General features: G+C 43.1%; 2 protein-coding genes across 14 annotated transcripts in view; one reads left to right on the top strand and one right to left on the bottom strand.

The window, feature by feature from the left end:
- SGCE (sarcoglycan epsilon) overlaps positions 1 to 6934 on the bottom strand; it is a 69516-nt gene extending 62582 nt beyond the window's left edge. For 5 of the 13 annotated variants that reach the window (XM_058725049.1, XM_058725051.1, XM_058725055.1 and 2 more), the window contains exon 1: positions 6752 to 6931. In XM_058725049.1, coding sequence (XP_058581032.1) covers positions 6752 to 6860 — 109 coding nt within the window. In that variant the 5' untranslated portion in view covers positions 6861 to 6931. Of the gene's footprint in view, positions 1 to 6751 lie in introns of all 13 variants that reach the window. The other 8 variants (XM_058725053.1, XM_058725058.1, XM_058725061.1 and 5 more) reach the window with 4 other exon arrangements.
- Positions 6935 to 7134: 200 nt separating this feature from the next.
- On the top strand, positions 7135 to 20156 carry PEG10 (paternally expressed 10). Its single transcript, XM_058725048.1, is given in 3 exon segments — positions 7135 to 7370; positions 13752 to 14956; positions 14959 to 20156. Coding segments are annotated over 3 exon segments (2382 nt in total). The 5' UTR covers positions 7135 to 7365; the 3' UTR covers positions 16131 to 20156.
- The last annotated feature ends 202 nt before the right edge of the window (positions 20157 to 20358 follow it).

Below are 20358 nucleotides of genomic sequence, written 5' to 3'. Positions count from 1 at the left end.
CATTAATAATCATGCCAACAACTTAATGTGTTGAGACTACCTATTTATTTCCTGAGACAACTTGTTCAACTTTTAAAATTTAACTTTGAGGATTATTTACTTCCCCGGCGCAGGAGCGATCACTGCATTCAAGGAATCGCAAATAGCCGCCCGTGGGTCAGGTGAACGAGCGTTGACAAGCCAGAAGCTCATCTCTGAGCATTTCTCTCTCAGAAATATGAGCTCAGCACAGGACCGCCTGTGGCATCTTCAACAACTGGGAAGTGAGCCATTACAAGTTGCCCTGTGCCTTATTACAATCCCACAAAAGTGCATGGCACTTTTATAAAAGATACAGAAAATAAGAACAAACTTGTTTAACATGAAAAATATACTTAACACAGTCAGTTAGAGTGACCATGGTTCTAACCTAACAACTGGAGTGAGAAAGTTCTGGGTATGGGGCTGGGGGTGTTGGGGAGAGACAGGAGTGAAAAAAGTAAGAAAAAGTTGGTTAAAAAAGATGACTGAAGGGTAGTTTCTTCTTTCTTTACATCGCTCATCACAGTCACCCTTAGTTTTCAAGGCTCTGGAGCATAAAAATAGTTTCCATGGAGTCAGATGTATTACAGGTTATCGTGCCTCAGAAGGGGCGGGGGGGTCCTGTGTGCATACTCTATAAATTTTGAGCAATCAGGTTTTCAAAGTTAGATATGGTAATCAAAATAAACGATCAACAGGCAGATGGACATGAAAGAAAAATCTGCCACAAGACATGTTGAGACACTGAGAGTGTGCTCCTGAGATGGTCAGAATCCAGGCTAACCTGAAATGGAGAGAAGTTAAAAGGCCACAGGGTAGGAAATTACTTTTGATTGAAAGGTTTTATTTTCAATTGAAAAGCTAAAAATTATAACTTAGTATTGCAAGGTCATATAAGAGGGGTGAAAACTGCGGAAGGGACAACTGCCCCCCATTTCCCCCAGGGTAAGAGGATCCAGCAGCCAAGGGCTTAGGGGTCCTGCACCAGCAGCCAATGGCGGTTGCTCCCCCTTAACCCTGGGCTCCCCATCATCCATGGCCACTCTGCCCGGGAAGCCAGCTCCCAGCCAGCAAGAAACACCAGGAAAGGAATAACTATAGGAAACAAGGTAAGGTCAGGACACTTTGCAGGGGGAAATAAAAAGGGCACAAATAAACAAACAAACAAACCCTTTAATTCTCTTCTCAGATATTCAAGTTTGAAATACAATGAAAGGGGAGGAAGGAATGTGTTAAACTGCCCTGTTTCAGCTACTTTCCAGTTGTAAGAGATCAACTTGCAACACAGAGGATTATTCTTTTCAGACAGTTTATCAGAAAAAAATAAAATGTTTCCATCACAAGTATCTCTGCTGCCCTACGCAAAAATGTTAGCATAGCCTTCAGATTAAATATTCACTGAAACAAAGGTGAATAGTTCTGAGATTTTAAAAGAAGAGACCAAGTAAAGGTGTTAAGTTGATTCCCTGGCTGAGCTGCACTGTTAGAAAGGTCTGGAGTTGAAATCCAGCTCTACTTTTCATCCACTTCTAGTTCATCCACTAGATGCTAGTTCTGTTTCCCGAAACAAACAGAACAGAGTTTATGTCTACTTTTAGTCTTCAAGCTAAACATTTCCAGACCCTTTGAGGATACCTCCTATGACAGGATTGCCAGACCCCTCATCATCCCCACGGACTGTTCTGGAAGTTGTCTAATTTGTCAACGTCCCTCTTTAAATGTGACAGCCAGAAATGGATGCAATACTACAGATGTGGTTAATTAGAGTGGGGTACTATTCGTTTTTGTGACATATGGACACTATACTATTATCAGAATCTAAATTTGATTTTTTTTTTCTCTTTTACAGAGACATCATGCTGCTGGTTCATATTAACCTTTTTCCTCAAAGATTGCCACCACATTAAGTCACCTTCTTCCTTATACACTGATGAATTATGATGCATTTACTGCTATTAAGTATCTTTTCACATAGCATCGCAGCCTATTTAAACCACATTAAACTCTAAATTCTTGTTATCTACTTGTAACAGTTCCCCCTTTTCAAGTCATTCCTGGATTTTAAAGCAAGCATCCTAGATCTTCATCAAAGTCATTCATAAAAATGCTGGAAAAACAAAAGACCCAGGGCAAAGGGTTAGATCTTTCTCCAGGGACCACTCTTGGACCCAAACCCAGTACCCCACACACCTGGAGGGTGCTAGTTCAGCCCGCCTCATGCCCACAAAGCAATCCCGCTAATCAACACACCATCTCACCCACAAGAGCATCTCAAGCCTTAACAAATGCTTTGCTGAAAGTAAGATTCACTTATGTTTCAAAACAACGTGTAAAAAAACTATACATATTAAAATTATAGTCTTTGAAAACTACATATGCACACAGAACAAAGACTAAAAGGAAAGGAGCCTCAATGGAAATGTCTGTTCGGGCGTCAGACTGTGGAGACTGTTTTTTATTCAATACTGTGTTTACTATAGTTACATTGTTTAAAAAATTGAAGACACCAGGAATTCTTCTTAGAGAGAATGTTGCTTGGAGGCAGTTCATGTAAAACAGCTTTAAGAGACTTGAGACTCTATCTGATCCTACCAACTTGAAAACCCCAATCAAAAAATATTCAGTTAAAAAGACTTGTTGATCCTTAGGAACACTAGCTTCTTTTTTTTTTTTTTTTTAATTTTGCTTTCCTGTTTTTGGCATAATATTTCTGGAAATCAGAGAGATAGCAAACCAGAGAACAGTATTCTAAAGTTTAGAAAAAGCCTGGATGGGGTATATACATATAAGAGTGTGTGTGTGTGTGTGTGTGTGTGTGTGTGTGTGTGTGTGAGAGAGAGAGAGAGAGAGAGAGACAGACAGAGACAGACAGAGACAGAGAGACAGAGAGTGAGTGACTCAGTCTGTTCATGTCTGTCTGTCTGTTATGTCTGTCTCTTTATCTATGCTGGAGAAGTTCAAAAGGATGAAAAGGAAAAAAAAAAAGTCACCATGTTTAATAGTTCTGTGAAGATTTGGACTAAAACAGAGCTCCAGCCCAAGAATCTCTAATGGACACATAAACTCGTATCATCTATTCACCTAGAGTCCTCTTTTACACTAAGAGCAGGAAATAAGATCAGCAGTAGGATTTGCACTTTGGTGTTTAGAGCTGAGGCAAGGGTAAGGTTTAAGAAAAGGAGTCAGTAAGAGTAAGTGTACAGTTATCAAAAAAGAAAAGAAATAAAGTGGCTAGTTATTTTGGAGAAAATATCCATAAATCCTGCCCTTATTGGAATCCCAAACAATCTGAATATTTGATGGAGAATTTTTTAACATGTCAGGGTTTCTTTACTGCCTCAGCATTTGTTTAGAGTATGGTTTTCTCAGTGGAAAACCAGCGTTATAAACTGAATACATGTTACCCTTATCTCTTTGGATGGTCTCTCACTAGGTTTCTCTGGTGCTGTCTCTTGCTATTTTTAATGTCTGAGAGCAAGACAAGTGAATATTCCACTTTGCTTAGAAATACAATTTGTCCATTGTCCTAGAAGCTAAGCTAAATACATCGGGTAAACCAACAGCTTTTAGATTTATGGAAAACCCTTATAATAAAGAGGTAAGATGAGCAAATACTAAGTCCAGTTGACAACTGAAAATTTTACTTTGCTTAGAAATAAATTTTGTCTACCACCCTAAAAGTGAAGCCAAAAGTATCTGGTAAATTAGCAGGTTCACAGATCTATAGCAAATATTCATTTAAAATACATAAAATGTCCAACTAGAAAGTCTAATTATTTGACAAGTGAAAATTCCACTTTGTTTTGAAATACAATTTTCCCGCCACCCTAGAAATTAGGCTAAATACTTGAGGTAAGTCAACAGTTTCACAGATGGAAAATTGTCATAAAATAGGTTAAATGTCCAAAGAGAAGTCTAGCTAGTATTTGACAAGGGAAAATGCTACTTTGTTTTGAAATACAATTTTCCCATTGCACTAGAAGTTTAATACAGGTGGTCAATCAACAGCTTCATGGATCCACAGCAAATGCTCATCAAAATGAATTAAAATGTCCAAATATAATGCCCAGTTATTATTTGATAAAATAAATATGCTCAGTAACACCTTTTTTTTTGCTTTACATGTAACCGTGTGCAAAACGGGTAAGAAATAGTCAACACTGAGAATATCTGAGAAAATCCAAAATTCACTTAGGAATAATAAATGTCAAAAAAGTGTTTTAAATTCTTGTCTATTAATTGGAGGGAGGCTAATGTTTTGTAAGATAACACAAATGTTATCTAAGGTATTTGTCAATGTTATATTTTTGTATTTATTTTTAATATTGTTTTGCTGTTTCAGATTTGAAAAGTCTTATCATAATTACTTATCAATGTTGTTTTTTTTGCTCAGAAAAGTATTTCTAAGCAAAATAAAAATTATTTAATATGAAGAGAAATAAAAAACACAAGGAAATACACCAAAATGATAACTATGCGTATGTTACAATAGTGAGATCAGAGGAAATTATCAGTTATCCAGTTTTAAATATTTATGTACTAACGTTGTTCATTTAAATTTTAATTAGAAAAAGCAATTAATATTATTTCCTTTAAAAAATCTCTGTAAATTTAATGTTTAACAGTTAGGTCTCTTTGGAAAGAAAATAATGAAGGAAAATTAATTTGATCTGATTTTTAATTTTTAGGAATCATACATATGTAGCTCTATGAGAAATATATGTTATTTTGGTACATGTAAATGCATAAAGAAAGTTTGAAAAAGTAAACTACATAATGTGTATGGGGATTAGTTTAGGATGAAGAAGTTACAGGTGATCTTGATTTTCTTCTTGATTTTTTTCCCAGTTTTCTGGAGTTTTATTCTCCTGAATTTTGCACAGTGAATAAAAATTCAGTATGATAAAAAATAATACTAAAGATGTTTTTATACAAAAAAATTCTGGTTAACATTTTGAAATAAAAAATGAAATTGGTTCAAAGTTATGCAAACTTTAAAAGTCTCGGGAAAGATTTTTAAACTTTTATTTTCCCTACCATCTATCCTGGTTTTTAATCTCACTTTTTAGATAAAGAATATCTATCCGTTAACAAATAGGCAAACTAAATTTTCTAGATTGAAAAAAACATCTAAGGGGTTGACAGTTCGGCAGTCAGAATGGTACTCTGACAAACATAAGACATCCTAAAATTTTATCTTGCAGAAAAGGATGAACATCTTAAGATTAAAGACACTTCTAAAAAGTATAATTGTGTTCACCCAACTTCCTAGAAAAACATCTTCCACTGTTGGAAATTTTCACTTCATTCATTCATAGATGTGATGGTCAACATTTTATTTCTGATAAAAAGTAAAATCCCAGTAATTGTGTTCCACTTTTGTTTATTCCTAGAAAAGCTAGTTTTAATTGCGATCCCTGACACCCTGTCACGTACAATGGGTCGAATTCTTATTTATCCTATATGTATAAATAATCTGTAGCAATGTTACTAAAATATACTCAATTTTAGCCTTTAAATACAAATGTGGTCATCCGCATTTCAGAAACCTCACTCAGCTGTAGACAATTGGCTTTCTATTTTAACTTAAACCTCTTTTTCTAAGATTATCAACAAATTGTCCTTTTTCTCAGACCCTGACACTTTGAGGCGCTTAAATGGAAATCCTCGTTATGGCTCTTTTTTTTTTTTTTTTAAGCATCCTTGTTCATCAGTATTTCAGAGGTTTGCAACTCATTGCAATTTTATCTAAAGTAAAATATGTATGTTTATATGCATAAATACGCACAAACATTTGTGGCCGAATCTCAGCAACACGCTTGAAAGGATTAAACATGCGGTTACCGTGACTAAATGTATTCATTCACTCTACAAGACTTAGAAAAACGTAACGTTGCAGAGAGAGCTAGGTCTCTGTGTAAACCTTGTAATCACCACTAAAAGGCCATAGCTGGGAGCCTCCGAAGCCTCCAAGCACACTGGAGGCATCCACAGCTGTTTTTAATTGTTTTTGCTTTTCAAAATAGTGCACTTGGTGGGGCAAACGCGGCTGTTTGCAGCGTCTCTGGCCCCCAGCCGGGGTTAACCCTGACCCGAACGCCCAGTTTAGCTCCCAGCATTTCACGATTCTGCTTCCCTGCTCCGTAAAATCTAAGAAAAACGAGATTTCCGCCGCCAAGAAATGCTTTTAGGAAGAAGGGGAATTAGGTGTTTCAAATGCACATTTTTGTGTTCCCTCCCGATCGGATTCAAGGAAAGAAAAAAAAAGGATGTTTATGTGGAAGAGGATGCAGCTTGACACCCATTTCCTATGGCTTGTCTCCGGGCCGCAGAGCCCCATTCGTGTGGTAACGACCCCCAGAAAAATGGGCAACAACCCCCAAGTCTTTGCTTCAGGGATGGGGAGAGGTCCACCACCAGGGCTGGTAATTAGGGGTAGGGGGTGCGGTGGGAATGGAAATTGGAGACAGAATTTTTGCGCGCTCTAGGCAGGGAGGGGCCCGCGGGGGCGCGGAGAAAAAGAAAAGGCCAGGGGTCAAGGCTGAGAAGGGACTCACAGGGCCCAGGAATTGGGGTGCGGGGTGTTCTGGACAAGGGGTGTCATGAGGATGCGGGTAGAAAGAGGGACTGGCGCCCAGAAAATGCCCCCAGGTACCCAAAACCCGGGCGGGGGATGGGGAGGTGGCGGCCTGTTGGCCCCAGGACCTCCCGTCGCGCGCGGGCCACTAACCTGTCAGCAAGAAGGTGCCAGTGGTCGCGGGGCTCATCCTGCGTGTCCCCCGACCCTGTCCCGTCCAAGCACAAGGGTCTCCCAGCTCCCACCACCGGGACAATTGCATTCTTGGCCTGACTAGGCCGGCCGTCCTCGATTCTCCCCTCCCCTCCCTTTCTTCTTTCCTCCCAGCTTGGCCAGTTCAGCATCAGCATCCTGCACCCCCTCCTTAATCCCGTACTCCCCCTAGCGGCAGGCCAGTGTAGCGTGGCCATCGCCCCCACCCCCATCCCCCAATCCCCCCCCCAACCCCCGCCCCCGCTCCCCTCCGCCCCCCTAACCCGCGGAGCACGCTGGGATTTGGCGCCCCCCTCCTCTGTTCAGCCTATATAAGGCTCCCGGTCGGCGCTCCCGGTACACGCGCTTCAACTTCGGTTGGTGTGTGTCGAAGAAACCTGACTACGACCTGGGGAGAACAGCGAAGAGGGTCCACCGAGCCTTGCGAAAGGTCCGCTGAGCGGGCTCGCGTCCGGGGCCACTCCGGGCTGCGGAGCACCCAGCGGAACCCACGCCTGGCACAGGTGTGGGACTCCGTCCTCCTGTCTTCGCAGAGGAGTCCTCGCGTGGTGAGTATGCGGTGAGGATGTTTCTTTTTTTAAGATCACATTCATTCCCTGTCCTTTTCGGGAGGTGCGGGAGATAGAGTAGTGCCCCTAAGTGTCTCCACGAAAATCTTGTCACGCCTTCACTGGCTGTACCCCAAAACAGAGTGGAGAGAGAAACCAAGCCTTCAGGGCTTTGATTTCCAGGACCCAAGTCCAGATAAGAGCTGTAGACAGACATGAGCTGCGGACAGACATGAGCTGCAGACGGATAAGAGCTTCAGACCAATTTGCAATTTGTTCTTCAAATGCGCTACATAGTGATAGGCGCTACAAACTAATTGGCGCTTCAATGCGCTATAAACTGATAAGCGCTTCAAATGCACTGTAGACTGGCGCTTCAAATGCGCTACTAGCTGATGGGTGCTTCAATGCGCTACAAACTGATAAGCGCGTCAGATGCGCTATAGATGGATGGACGCTTCAATGCGCTTACAAACCATTATAGACTGCAGCAATATATGAGCTACAGACTGATGATTGATTTGCGCTTTAAATGCGCTACAAAATCTGAGCTGCAGAAGATTAGCGCTACAAAAATGATACCATTAGCACTACAACAGCGCTTCATTGTGTTACAAGGCACAGGAACTGCAGAGGTACATGAGCTGCAGAGAATTTACACCTAAAATGCGCTACAAAGTAATAACAGCTGCAGAGATATACAAGCTGCACTGTTTTATGCTATAAAGAAACCTGCTATAAAGGGACAAGAGCTGTAGAGTAAGATTACTCCGTCTTCTTAGAGGGGGACCCCACCCTTTGTCTCTAATACACCTTTTGGAATGGCTCCCACTATGTTTTTCTGCAGGACGGTTGTCTGCATGATGGTGCTGTTACACAAAATGGAGCCCCGGGCAAAAATTAGTGTTTAACATTCTGCCCACACCATTCCTGCTATAGCAGTGGAGTGGAGGGGCGCTGACTTGAGTGTAAAAGGGAATCTTTTGGTGGTGGCAGAGCGAGCTGCCTTGCCTAGTTGCGCTTGATTGAAGTGGCAGTGTAGTTGTAGTGGTGGCGCGAATGGGCGTCCAGCAACAGTTTGTGGAAACTGTTGGTTTGCTTAGTATGGGCGGGGGGGGGGGGGGGTTGGATCTGGGGATGATTGCTCTTGTTGCATGAAATGAATCTGGCTGTTGGAGGCTGGTGGGAGGGGTTTTGGGAGGGGGGGGATCGTGGGAGAGGCAAACAGCCAGTCTCAGACCTGCCCCGCCCATTCTAGCGCGCCTTCTCTGCAGTATCTGCTCAGAGCGGGCTTAGCGCCTCCCAGCGCCTACTCAGCGCGCGCCTCCTCTGCAGCGCGCCTTCCTAGAGCGCGCCTTCTAGACCATTTCTCCCCAACCCCGCCCCTCCCTAGCCCCCTCCTCTGGGTGTCTCCCCCCAGACCCCGCCTCTCCTTGAGCCCGCCTCCTCTGAGGCCTGTCCCCCAGGCCCCGCCTCCCCGTGAGCCCGCCTCCTTTGAGGCCTCTTCCCCAGGCCCCGCCTCTCTCTGAGCCCTCCCCTGAGGCCACACCCCCAGGCCCCGCCTCTCCCTGAGCCCTTCTCCTCTGAGGTGGCTCCCCCAGACCCCACCTCCCCCTGTGAGCCCACTTCCTCTGAGGTGGCACCCCCCTGAAACCTCCCTCCCTAGGCCCGCCTCCTCTGAGGTGGCTTGCTCAAACCCCGCCTCTCCAAAGCTTGGCCCCTCCCTGAGCCAGCCTCTTCTGAGTTGGCCTACGGCCCCGCCTCCCCGGAACCCGCCTGCGCCTGCGCAGTGTGAGCCCCCAGCCCCTCCCATCAGGCCCACCTCCTCTGCGCCTGAGCACTGCCTTCTCTGCCTGAGCCTGGCTGCACAGCCCCTCCCTTCTGCGGTTTTTGTGGCGCCGGTTTTGCTTTTTATCCAGCAGTGTCTAATAAATATAAGAACAATAAACAAGAACAATTAGCAACAATGATAATTATACCTGGAATTTACAAGCACTTTTTACACGTGCTTTGCATATATTAAATAACATAATCCACAATTTAAACTTGACAGTGGGTTTTGAAAGGTGCTTCTGAGCATACATGGCTGGTGCCTCTAAGGGCAATCCAGCTAAATATTTTTACTATAAATGAGAAATAAGTTGTTTTAAATACTTTTAAGGTTTTTTTTGAGACACTAATGGGCATTTATGGTGGCTTACTGGAATAGGATTCTTTGGTGGATACAAAATAAGGAACAATTTGAACTGTGTTTCCTAGGAGTTTAGTGGCTTATTGGCATTGTTGGCCTTGGAGCAAGGATGAGGTGTTTATGTGTATGCCTGTGAAGCTAGGTTTTTTTTTTCTTGGAACCCTAGGGTATTAGCCCTGGCTAACTTGCCTGCATATTTATTAATTGTGCCTGGCACATGGTAGGCATTCATTAAATATGTGTTAAATGACCAGAGTAAATTGGTTTATAAAGTGCCTTCTTTGGTGTCTGCAGGTGTTTTCTGGTTTTTTTTCTGTGGTGCTTTGCTGTGCTGGATTGTCCAAGGCATTGCTAGCCTTATTTCTCACACTTAATAGGATCTTTAAAAAAAAAAAGTGTGTATGTATGTATACATATATATATATATATATATATATATATATACTTTAAACTCCAATAATGTAAGCTGTAATTATAATTAAAAAAAACTATTTTAATTTAAAATATTCAGGAGAATTAGCTTTTTTAAAATAAAAAGCAAAAACTAATTATTTAAATATTTAAATTTGGGGTGAGTGGATTACTTACTGGTGGTACATAATTTTCATTTAAAATTTGTATAATGTAAAAACATTTTGAACATAGTTGAACATTTTAGCTGGCATTACTAAACTTTTTTATTAAACCAATTTATGCCTTACTTTTAGTCATATGTACCATGTTTATGTTTCTAACTAAATGAAGAAATTTTAAAACCTCATTTATCTTGATACTTTTATACATACTTATAATTACAGCTTTCAGTAAGTCCCCATGCCCACCTTGCTACCCTGACCCTCCCCCCCCCCACTCCTCTTAGGAAATTCTGTGTCTGCATTTTTTTAAAGTTCAAAACAATGGTAAAAATGTGCATATTAATATAATTTGCATTTCACAAATAGTACACAGAGTACTAAAAAAGAAATTGGGACTTTTGAAAATGTAAAGCAATTAAGAGTTGCTTAATGAAGTGTCATTTCCTAATGAGATGTTTAATGTGTGACAGTTTTGGACCACTATTACTCTTTGATATGTTTGGGGAACGGAAGTTTTTAGAAGTCATCCTGAATAGTCAGAGATGAATTAAATGTATTTAATTCCTATATAGACTAGCAATGCATTCTTTTTCATATGTAAAGGTGACATCTGTCCCATGTGGCTCGGCTCTATGCTATGTATCCTTTCAGGTTTTCCTAAAACCTGACTGCACCTCCCCAGTCCAGCCCCTCATAAGGGGGGTTTAAAGAGCCATAGTTCTGTAATTCAAATCAAGTCATAATGCTCCTGTTTCTATGTTAACTGGTACTCTAGTTACTGTTTAAATATTTTAAAACTTTATTTACACAAATGTTAACCTGCCTGCCCACTATCCTATCACTTTTAAAGTTGAAACCGCTCTTCTCTGGACAGTCATCTCCTTTAGGATTTAGAACCCCAACCCAAAATTTAAAACCCCAGAGGTGGGCACCTGAAACCTGATCTTGGTAAAGGTCAGGGGTCTCAAACTGGTGACCTTGCAGGCCGAATAAGACCCTTAATTTGTTTGACCAGCACTGGAATACAATTTTTTTTAAAGAATTGAATGTCTTTGGGGAGGGGGGCATGCGTCCCCAAATTACAGTCACAGCCTCCTCCTTACTGTCTTAACTTCAGGTCCTTTTCACTTTTATGGTACCTTCCTGTCTACTAAAAGCATTTGAATTTTAAACGCTTATTATTGATCTTCTGATTCCCCAAACAATACAATGATTGCTGATTTCTGAACATGTTGTTATATCTGTCCTATTATTGTATTTTGCAGATATTAAAACCCATCAGATCTGGGCCTCAATAAAACTCATCTCAGTGACTGTGATTGACATGTAGGTTGTTAACCTTCCTGACCTGGGTCAGGCAGCGCCAGGCCATGCTCTGAATGCCTTTCCAGAATTTTGAAAGTATTGTCTGGATGACAGAAGTGGCACCCGAGTCACCTGACTTGTGCTTATTAGTTGTTGTTTAATGGGACATTAAAACTCTTAATTTTGTAAATAAAAAGTCCACTATTTTGTAACCTTATATTCTGAGTGTCACCAATACAGTTATCTCCAAGGAGTTGGAAATGAAACAGTGTCACAGGTTATGATGTATTGCATCTTCTAGTTTTTCTGCATTTTTAGACTATTTAGAATATTTAATCTTAAATGTCAATTAAAACTATTAAAATGGCACAGTAATTCTGTCCCTTAAAGATTCTGCTTGGGGGCTTGGAGGGAGATTCTGCTTGCTGTATAGCCACTCCTTGGAGTAGGGAGGGGGAGGGTAGGGGAGGGGCCTAAAGGATTATGAGGGGTCTTAAGGAAGAGGAAGGAAAGGGTATTTCTCTACACCCAGGGTCAAGGCTGAAGTGTACAGCCATCATTTTTGATTATCACGTTGTTTTTTTTCTTATGCCCTATTGATTGAAATGTTAGCTATTTTTCACCTAACTTCTTTGAATAACACATGTTTATCTTTGTGGGTTGTAAATAATATAATTAATTTAGTGTCCATTTTGCCTTGATGAGTCAGAGAGGAAAAGGTGGCCAAGACTGCCAAGTTAAAATTGTAGTGAATAGGCAGTCTGCCTGCTTTGTATATTATATTTTTAAACTTTTGAGCACTTTTCTAAAGTTTTCCAAATATGAGAATTTAATGCTCATTGTAAAGTTATTAAAAAAATTACTCTAAATGCACTTAGCCCTATTTTTAGGAAGTACATAGGCACTGTTGGATCATTTATTTTAGGTGTGATTTATTGTCCCCATACCCATAATTAGGGACCTTTAATCCCCCAACCCCCCCCCCCCCATGCGCCATATATCCACTCACCACCTAGGAGTGCAGCCCTATCCTGCTCTAAATTACAAACTTTTTGGTGGGACTGTGCTGACAAATTTTGTTTAAAAACGAGAAATTGCAAACTGGTGACCTGGAAGTCAAATGAGGTCCTGGATTTGTTCAACCTACGGTGTATACAAAAATAATTTAAAAATTTAGGTGGAAAATGTATGCCTAGGTTGCTATAGTTGCAGCCCCTCCCTGTTTTAATCTTAGCCTCTTTACACAGAATGTTACATTTCTATTTTCTTATTAATAACTTTATTAATAACTATCAATAACTTATTAATAACTTTAATAACTATTAATAATGTAATAACTAACAGTTATTAAATATTCACCCTGTGCCTTACCTGCATTGTTTCATTAAATCTATACTGTAAGTTTTTGAGTGTCCAATCTGATAGCTCAGCTCCTCCTAAGAGGCATCAATTAATATTTGCTGATTGATCGTATAATAAGGAGGGAAACTGATATACACATGTTGCTGCTCAGTGCCACTTCTGTCCCACAGGGAATTCTCTTTGGGAAGTCAAATTGTGGTCAGAAAAGTAATTTAGATAATCTTGTGGGTTTTGTGGCAGTTGTTGTTGTTTGTTTTGATAATCATTTACCTTCTGCATGGAGGTAGACCACATGACAGTTGGCCAAAGTGCCCCCTTCCCCCAGAGTTGATGAATATAGGCATCGTGATTTGAAGCCCCCACCTTTTTTTTTTTTTTTTGGTTCCCTATTAGCTGGAATATTAGCTGTGTTTCAGGTAACTTGTCTAATAACAGTTAATCATTTTGGCTTTACTTTGTGGTTTTATTCTGACTGGGTCTTTGACTTGAGAGGTTTTTGCTGTGCTCTCTTGATACAGAGTTGTTTGTTTACAATGTCCCAGTGTTCTTTTCTAGTCGGTGAAGGGAAGCTTGCTGTTGATATAGTTATGTGTTGTTGAGTCATAATGAACAGGTGACATTTGAGGAGGAAAAGGTCATTTGGATTTTTAAAAAATGGGGTGCTTTTTGTTATGCTCTGTTTAATTGATTAATTTCTTTCTCCCCTTTTCAAGGTTTGCATTTCTTTATTAATTACTGATGTAAACAAGTAGGGCAAAGAGATACTTTAAATACTCATGTATTTAAAGTATTTTTGGTGGATACTTTAAATACTCATGTATTTAAAGTATTTTTGGTGGATACTTTAAATACTCATGTATTTAAAGTATTTTGGTGGACACTCTAAATGCTAAATTCTTTTTTGTAATGTGCTGCTTTGAATGTACATGTTAAATGTATGCTTTTGTCTTCCTTTACAGAAACAAAAAGCTTTTGAAAACAAAAAGAAGAAAGGGTGGAAGAGGAGGCCAGGACCCAGGCCTCCATCCCCACAGGAGCGAAGCTGCACCTGGGAGGTCTCCTCCCACTCCAACTCTCACCCTGGGGCCCGACTGCCCACCTCCTCCTCCTCCTCCTCCCCCCAACGGCCCTTCCTCCTCCTCTTCCTCCTGCTCCTCCTCCTCTTCTTCTTCTTCCTCCTCGCGCAGCGGCCAAAGAGGCCAGTACATCCCCAACCTGGCCGAACGAAGGCGGGACGATCTCTCTGAAGAGATCAACAACCTCAGAGAGAAGGTCATGAAGCAGTCAGAGGAGAACAACAACCTGCAGAACCAGGTGCAGAAACTCACGGAGGAGAACACCTCCCTCCGTGAGCAAGTGGAGCCTGCCCCTCAGGATGAGGAGGATGACCTCGAGCTCCGAGGTGCTGCGGCGGCCGCTGCCCCGCCCACTCCCATAGAGGAAGAGTGCCCAGATGACCTTCCCGAGAAGTTTGACGGCAACCCAGACATGCTGGTTCCTTTCATGGCCCAGTGCCAGCTCTTCATGGAAAAGAGCACCCGAGATTTCTCAGTCGATCGCGTCCGCGTCTGCTTCGTGACCAGCATGATGACCGGCCGTGCCGCCCGCTGGGCCTCCGCGAAGCTGGAGCGATCCCACTACCTGATGCACAACTACCCAGCCTTCATGACCGAGATGAAGCACGTCTTTGAAGACCCTCAGAGGCGGGAGGCTGCCAAACGCAAGATCAGACGTCTGCGCCAAGGCATGGGGTCAGTCATCGACTATTCCAACGCCTTCCAGATGATTGCCCAGGACCTGGATTGGAATGAGCCCGCCCTGATTGACCAGTACCACGAGGGCCTCAGCGACCACATCCAGGCGGAGCTGTCGCGCCTTGAAGTGGCCAAGTCGCTGTCGGCACTGATAGGCCAGTGCATCCACATCGAGAGGAGGCTGGCCAGAGCAGCCGCGGCGCGCAAGCCTCGCTCCCCGCCACGCGCGCTCGTTCTGCCGCACATCACCAGCCACCACCAGGTAGATCCCACCGAGCCTGTGGGAGGTGCCCGCATGCGCCTGACCCAGGAAGAAAAGGAACGACGCAGAAAGCTGAACCTTTGCCTCTACTGTGGGAATGGAGGTCACTACGCCGACAACTGTCCTGCCAAGGCCTCCAAGGCTTCGCCGGCGGGAAACTCCCCGGCCCCGCTGTAGAGGGACCTTCAGCGACCGGGCCAGAATTAATAAGGTCCCCACAAGATGATGCTTCATCTCCACACTTGCAAGTGATGCTCCAGATTCATCTCCCGGGCAGACACACCCTGTTCGTCCGAGCCATGATCGATTCTGGTGCTTCTGGCAACTTCATCGATCACGAGTACGTTGCTCAAAATGGGATTCCTCTGAGAGTCAAGGACTGGCCGATACTTGTGGAAGCAATTGACGGACGTCCCATAGCATCGGGCCCCGTTGTCCACGAAACACATGACCTGATCGTTGACCTGGGAGATCACCGCGAGGTGCTGTCATTCGACGTGACTCAGTCTCCGTTCTTCCCCGTTGTCCTCGGGGTGCGCTGGCTGAGCACACACGACCCCAACATCACGTGGAGCACCCGATCTATCGTCTTTGATTCTGAATATTGCCGATACCACTGCCGGATGTACTCTCCGATACCACCGTCGCTCCCCCCACCAGCGCAGCCGTCCTTCTACTACCCAGTGGATGGATACAGAGTTTACCAACCAGTGAGGTACTACTACGTCCAGAACGTGTACACTCCGGTGGATGAAAACGTCTACCCAGATCACCGTCTGGTTGACCCGACCATAGAGATGATCCCTGGAGCACACAGTATCCCCAGCGGACACGTGTACTCACTGTCCGAGCCTGAAATGGCAGCTCTGCGAGATTTCGTGGCCAGAAACGTGAAAGATGGGCTGATCACCCCAACGATCGCCCCCAACGGAGCCCAAGTTCTCCAGGTGAAAAGGGGGTGGAAACTGCAAGTTTCCTATGACTGCCGAGCTCCCAACAACTTCACCATCCAGAATCAGTATCCTCGACTCTCTATTCCAAATTTGGATGACCAGGCTCACCTGGCGACGTATACTGAATACGTACCTCAGATACCTGGATACCAAACGTACCCCACCTATGCCACGTACCCGACCTACCCGGTAGGATTCGCCTGGTACCCAGTGGGGCGAGACGGACACGGGCGATCGCTCTATGTCCCCGTGATGATCACCTGGAATCCGCATTGGTACCGCCAGCCTCCGGTACCCCAGTATCCGCCGCCGCAGCCGCCGCCGCCGCCGCCGCCTCCGCCGCCGCCGCCGTCTTACAGCACCATGTAAGCACTTGTCGTGTCCTTCGAGATCTCTGCCCTCACATTTACTCCTGTTCAGCTTCTCAACCAATGACTGTGTGCCAAATTGGGCTACTGCATCTTCAGGCCAAACCTGAGGCACGGTCCTCTCTGAAACGGCTACGGAAAGGTCAGGGCCACCCTGGACGGGCACACGTCCTGAAAAGCACCAAAAGAGCGACAGAGCATTTACCAACAAATTCTCTCTCGGTTTTCCACCGTAACTGCCAACATAACGAAAATTCGTTGAAATCTCTGTCACCATCTGAATTAATAGGCTGCCAGATTCCACCTTTAACATTTACAGAGAAGCTGATACAAACACAGGAAATGCTGATTTCTCTATGGAGGGGGAGATACAGAGGAGGAGGAGGAGGACATGACTTTTCTTGCAGTTTCGGTACCCTCTTTACATCATTGGAGGACCGACGCCTTATTAAGGAAGCCAGAATTGTTGGTGCAGTGTAAAACGGCTTCCGTGATCTTTTTGCTGCACCCTTAGAAACTTCACCATCTTCAGACTCCACATTCATGGTTCCGTTAATTCTCAAGGAGCAGCAACTAGACTGGTTCTCCCAGGAGCAGGCAAACCCCCTGCAACAGCAACACCTCAGGCCTCAGAAGGAAGTGCTCTCTCAGAAGGGACTCTGGCATGTTTAGAGTGTGCCTTCACACCCTGGTGCAAACCACATGTACCCAAGAACTCTGGCTTTCTCACAACACCTTACCATCATCATGCCAGTAATGGCTTCCATGAAGTGTTACACCCGGTAATTAGAGACTGTTGGTGATTACGTTTTGGTCACACACGAGGGTTAATGAGTAGCAGCAAATCAAAAGGATTCCTAACCCATACCCTCCTCTTAAGAGACTGAGTTAATGCTACCAACTTGTCCATCAGAAGAAATTTCACGGGTGTTGTTAACGGGCTGGAAGAGCCTCATCTGAAGTCTTGGAAGCATCTCTCCATGTGTCTGCCTCCATTTGCATCTGGGCATTTCATCAGCAGTCCCCTCACTAGACTATAGCATTAGGATGCTTAGAGAGGGGACACGAATTTAGCACCCAGACCCACACTCCTATGCCTGCGAGGGATATCTTTGAAGAAGAGGGATTGAGGCACTGGACATGGCCTTGAAGATACGGACTTCTTTTGTGAGCTTTAAATCCAGAGAGTGACCTGATGGGTAACCACTTTAAAAGGATCAAGAGTTCACACAACGGAAAGCGGTCCCCTCTAGGGGATGGAGAGGATAATAAGCTGCCAATGAATGAAAGGCCTCGAAGCAACTCAAATGACTCAAAGCAACGGACAACACAAGTGTTGTCTTCAGTCTGGTGATGACGTCTAGTCTCCTGGATGCTTTGTGCTAACCTGGGACTGCCTGACTTCTTTAGCCTGGTCTGTTGCTACTACCTTGAACTGTTTGTCTAACCTTTCTCTTTCTGTTTAATTCTTTACTACTGCCATTAACCCTGCTGCAGGATTCGTGTCATCTTTCCTGCCTGGTTGCTGAGACTCCATTTTGCTGCCATGCACGGAGGAGAAAGAGGCAGGCTTCAAGGGGCATGTGTTTCAATACACAACGTCCAATTGCCAAAACACAGTTTGAGCAGTAGGCCGTGTGGTACATATTTCCAATTGCTTATCATGAAGAGGAGTCCAACGGTGAAGTTTCATTTTTCATCCACATCATCTTTCATACATTCATTATCGTCCCCCCCCATTCTTGCATGTTTAAATACTTAAAAGTTTTAGCTGTAGATTAGTGGTGTCTTTTAACAGTGTTTTAAAGTGGTGACTGCTTTCAGAAGTTATTTCCATTGAATTACAAAGTTCTATCCAATTCTTACTGTTAAACTAATTAAAATGGATAAGTTAACATAGTATAAAATATTTTACTGTGAACTTCTCTTACAACACTGTGAATGAGAGTCCTCAGAACTGGAGTATTTGTATAGTGGTTTATCCCGTTAACCTTCAGTCTTCTATTTTAACGTATACAAGTTCAATTTTATCAATTGGGCCTTTAATAAGTCACACAAAAAGATTTACAAATCCAAAGAAGATAACTAATTGGCTAGTTAATTCCAAAAACGTTTCCTCCCCCCCCCCCCTTCAGTGGAATCAGAAAGCTTGTCAGTCACCCACGTGTATTAGAGTAATTACTTTTAAAATGGTGCGTTTGTGCTTCTGGACTATTTTGAAGCGTCACTTCAGTTTACCTCAGATCAATCCATCATCCATACATTTGATTCAAGTTGTTTTGTGTCACACTTACAGTTGTCAATTGATCTTCAAGCTGCAGAGGACCTAGAAGTAGGTCATTTGTCTGCAGCCCTGTGGCATGTGCACACGGACATTTGCCATCACCGCAAGCAAACATCTGGAGACGTTGACCAACGAAAGCAGCGGTCAGGGAGAGCATGATGATGGGGATGAAGACCCTGACGCACATTTGGCTGTTTAGTAAAGCTTGTGGAAAACTTTGGGCAGTGTGTACTATGCTTTATTGCTATATATACTCTCTATTATACTATCTATAAATGTAGGTGTTAAGAATAAGTAATTTCAAATTTATTCTATAGTATCAGGATTTAATAAGTTTCCTTTCACTGAATTTATTTTGTTGCTGTTGATTATGTTAATTGGACACTTTTTTTTGGCATTTTTCCCACAAAAATGCCTTTATTCATTAGAAAGGAAAGAGCAAAGGAATTAAATCTCTAAGGGAGTTAGAAAGGGAGCAAAATAAAGCATAAAGGACATAAATAAATCAGCATATCAGCATTATTAAGCAAAGCCGGTAGTCGACCTTTTTGAAACAAATTGGCAAACGTGATTAACTTTTGACCCAAATTTTCAGTGTTCATGAAATCAAGGAAGAAGAAGATATGAGCTCCCATTGTTGGGCGACCCTGGAGAGAACTAGTGAAGGTCATCACACTAGGATATTGAGATGGAGGAAGTTTACATACATTTCTGAAGGGTCAATTTAGTTTGAGCAATGAGGTATTTGTATTGGATGCTGGAAAACAGAGAATTAGTTTGATTCAATCATGCAAGGTGGCACAATGGATAAAGCGGGCACATCTGTATCGTGCAGTCTGGATTTGTTTTTTAAGTTTGCAGGTACCTCTTGGGCTCCTGGATTGATCTGGTTGTCATCCACCACAGACATCGAACATCAGATGCAGTTCCAAGATTGGCAACAGAGAACACTGCTGGAAAGACCCGGACAAAAATGAAGGATCACCTGCCATGATGAAGAGCTGGGTGGGAACCGTTTATCTAAAGAATGAACATCTAGTGGGGTTGAAAGTTCTTTGTTGTCTCGGATTGTAGAAAACGATCAATTGAATTGGTCTGTGGAAATTGCGTTGTTTTTATTTCTTTATGTAATCATTTAAGTAATAGGGGATATATATAATGATAAGTATTTTAGGGTGGGAGGGACTATTAAGTAATCTTAAGTGGGTGGGGTTAGTTTAAAAGTTAGCATGATATTATGTATTAGATAACTCTATAAGTGGACATGTGTACTTACTTGTGATCCTTTACCCTATGATTGCTACCCTTAAAGATTTCAAATAAACTCAGAGGGAACTGCAGAGAGATCAACCTATTTAGGGCAGATTGGACATGGACAAAACTCTAGTGGGAAAAAGTTCAAAGATGATTAGATAAATCATTTAGAAGAGGCTCTTTGCCCTGGGTGTTAACTCCAGGGGTCCAGATTGTGAGCAAAGCCTTTGGAGAGTTACAGGATGAGTAGGTATTCTTTGAAAAATTCTTGCTGGAATGAAACTGGTAATGATGGAAGGTAAATATTTATGGAAGTTACCGGAAAGTGATGATGCCCCTGTCAGTGGCCCTCCTACTTACCCCTGCCTCCTCTCCCTACCACCTCCCTACCCTTCCCCATTTTATTGCTGTATTTCTCTCTATTTACTAATATTGTATTGATGTTATAATAAAAATTCAATTAATAAAGATTTAGTGGTTAAGTGCAAACTGTGTCCTGATCATTTCAGCGTCCACCGACATTAAAGGAACAGGGTGAGGGTGTGGAGTGGGGGAGGGGGAGGAAGGGAGATGGGAGGGTAGGGCAATGGGGGTGGGGAAGTGGAGAGGGTGAGGGGAGGAAAGGAGAGGGGAGGGTGAAGCAGTGGGGGTGGGGCAGGGGAGAGGGTCTGGGAGCCTAGAGGGAGGGTGG

Source organism: Neofelis nebulosa, chromosome 4 (assembly GCF_028018385.1).
Source record: "Neofelis nebulosa isolate mNeoNeb1 chromosome 4, mNeoNeb1.pri, whole genome shotgun sequence".
Lineage (NCBI taxonomy): Eukaryota > Metazoa > Chordata > Mammalia > Carnivora > Felidae > Neofelis > Neofelis nebulosa.
The sequence above is the reverse complement of the archived record's forward strand: the minus strand, read 5'-3'. Positions and strand labels throughout refer to the sequence as shown.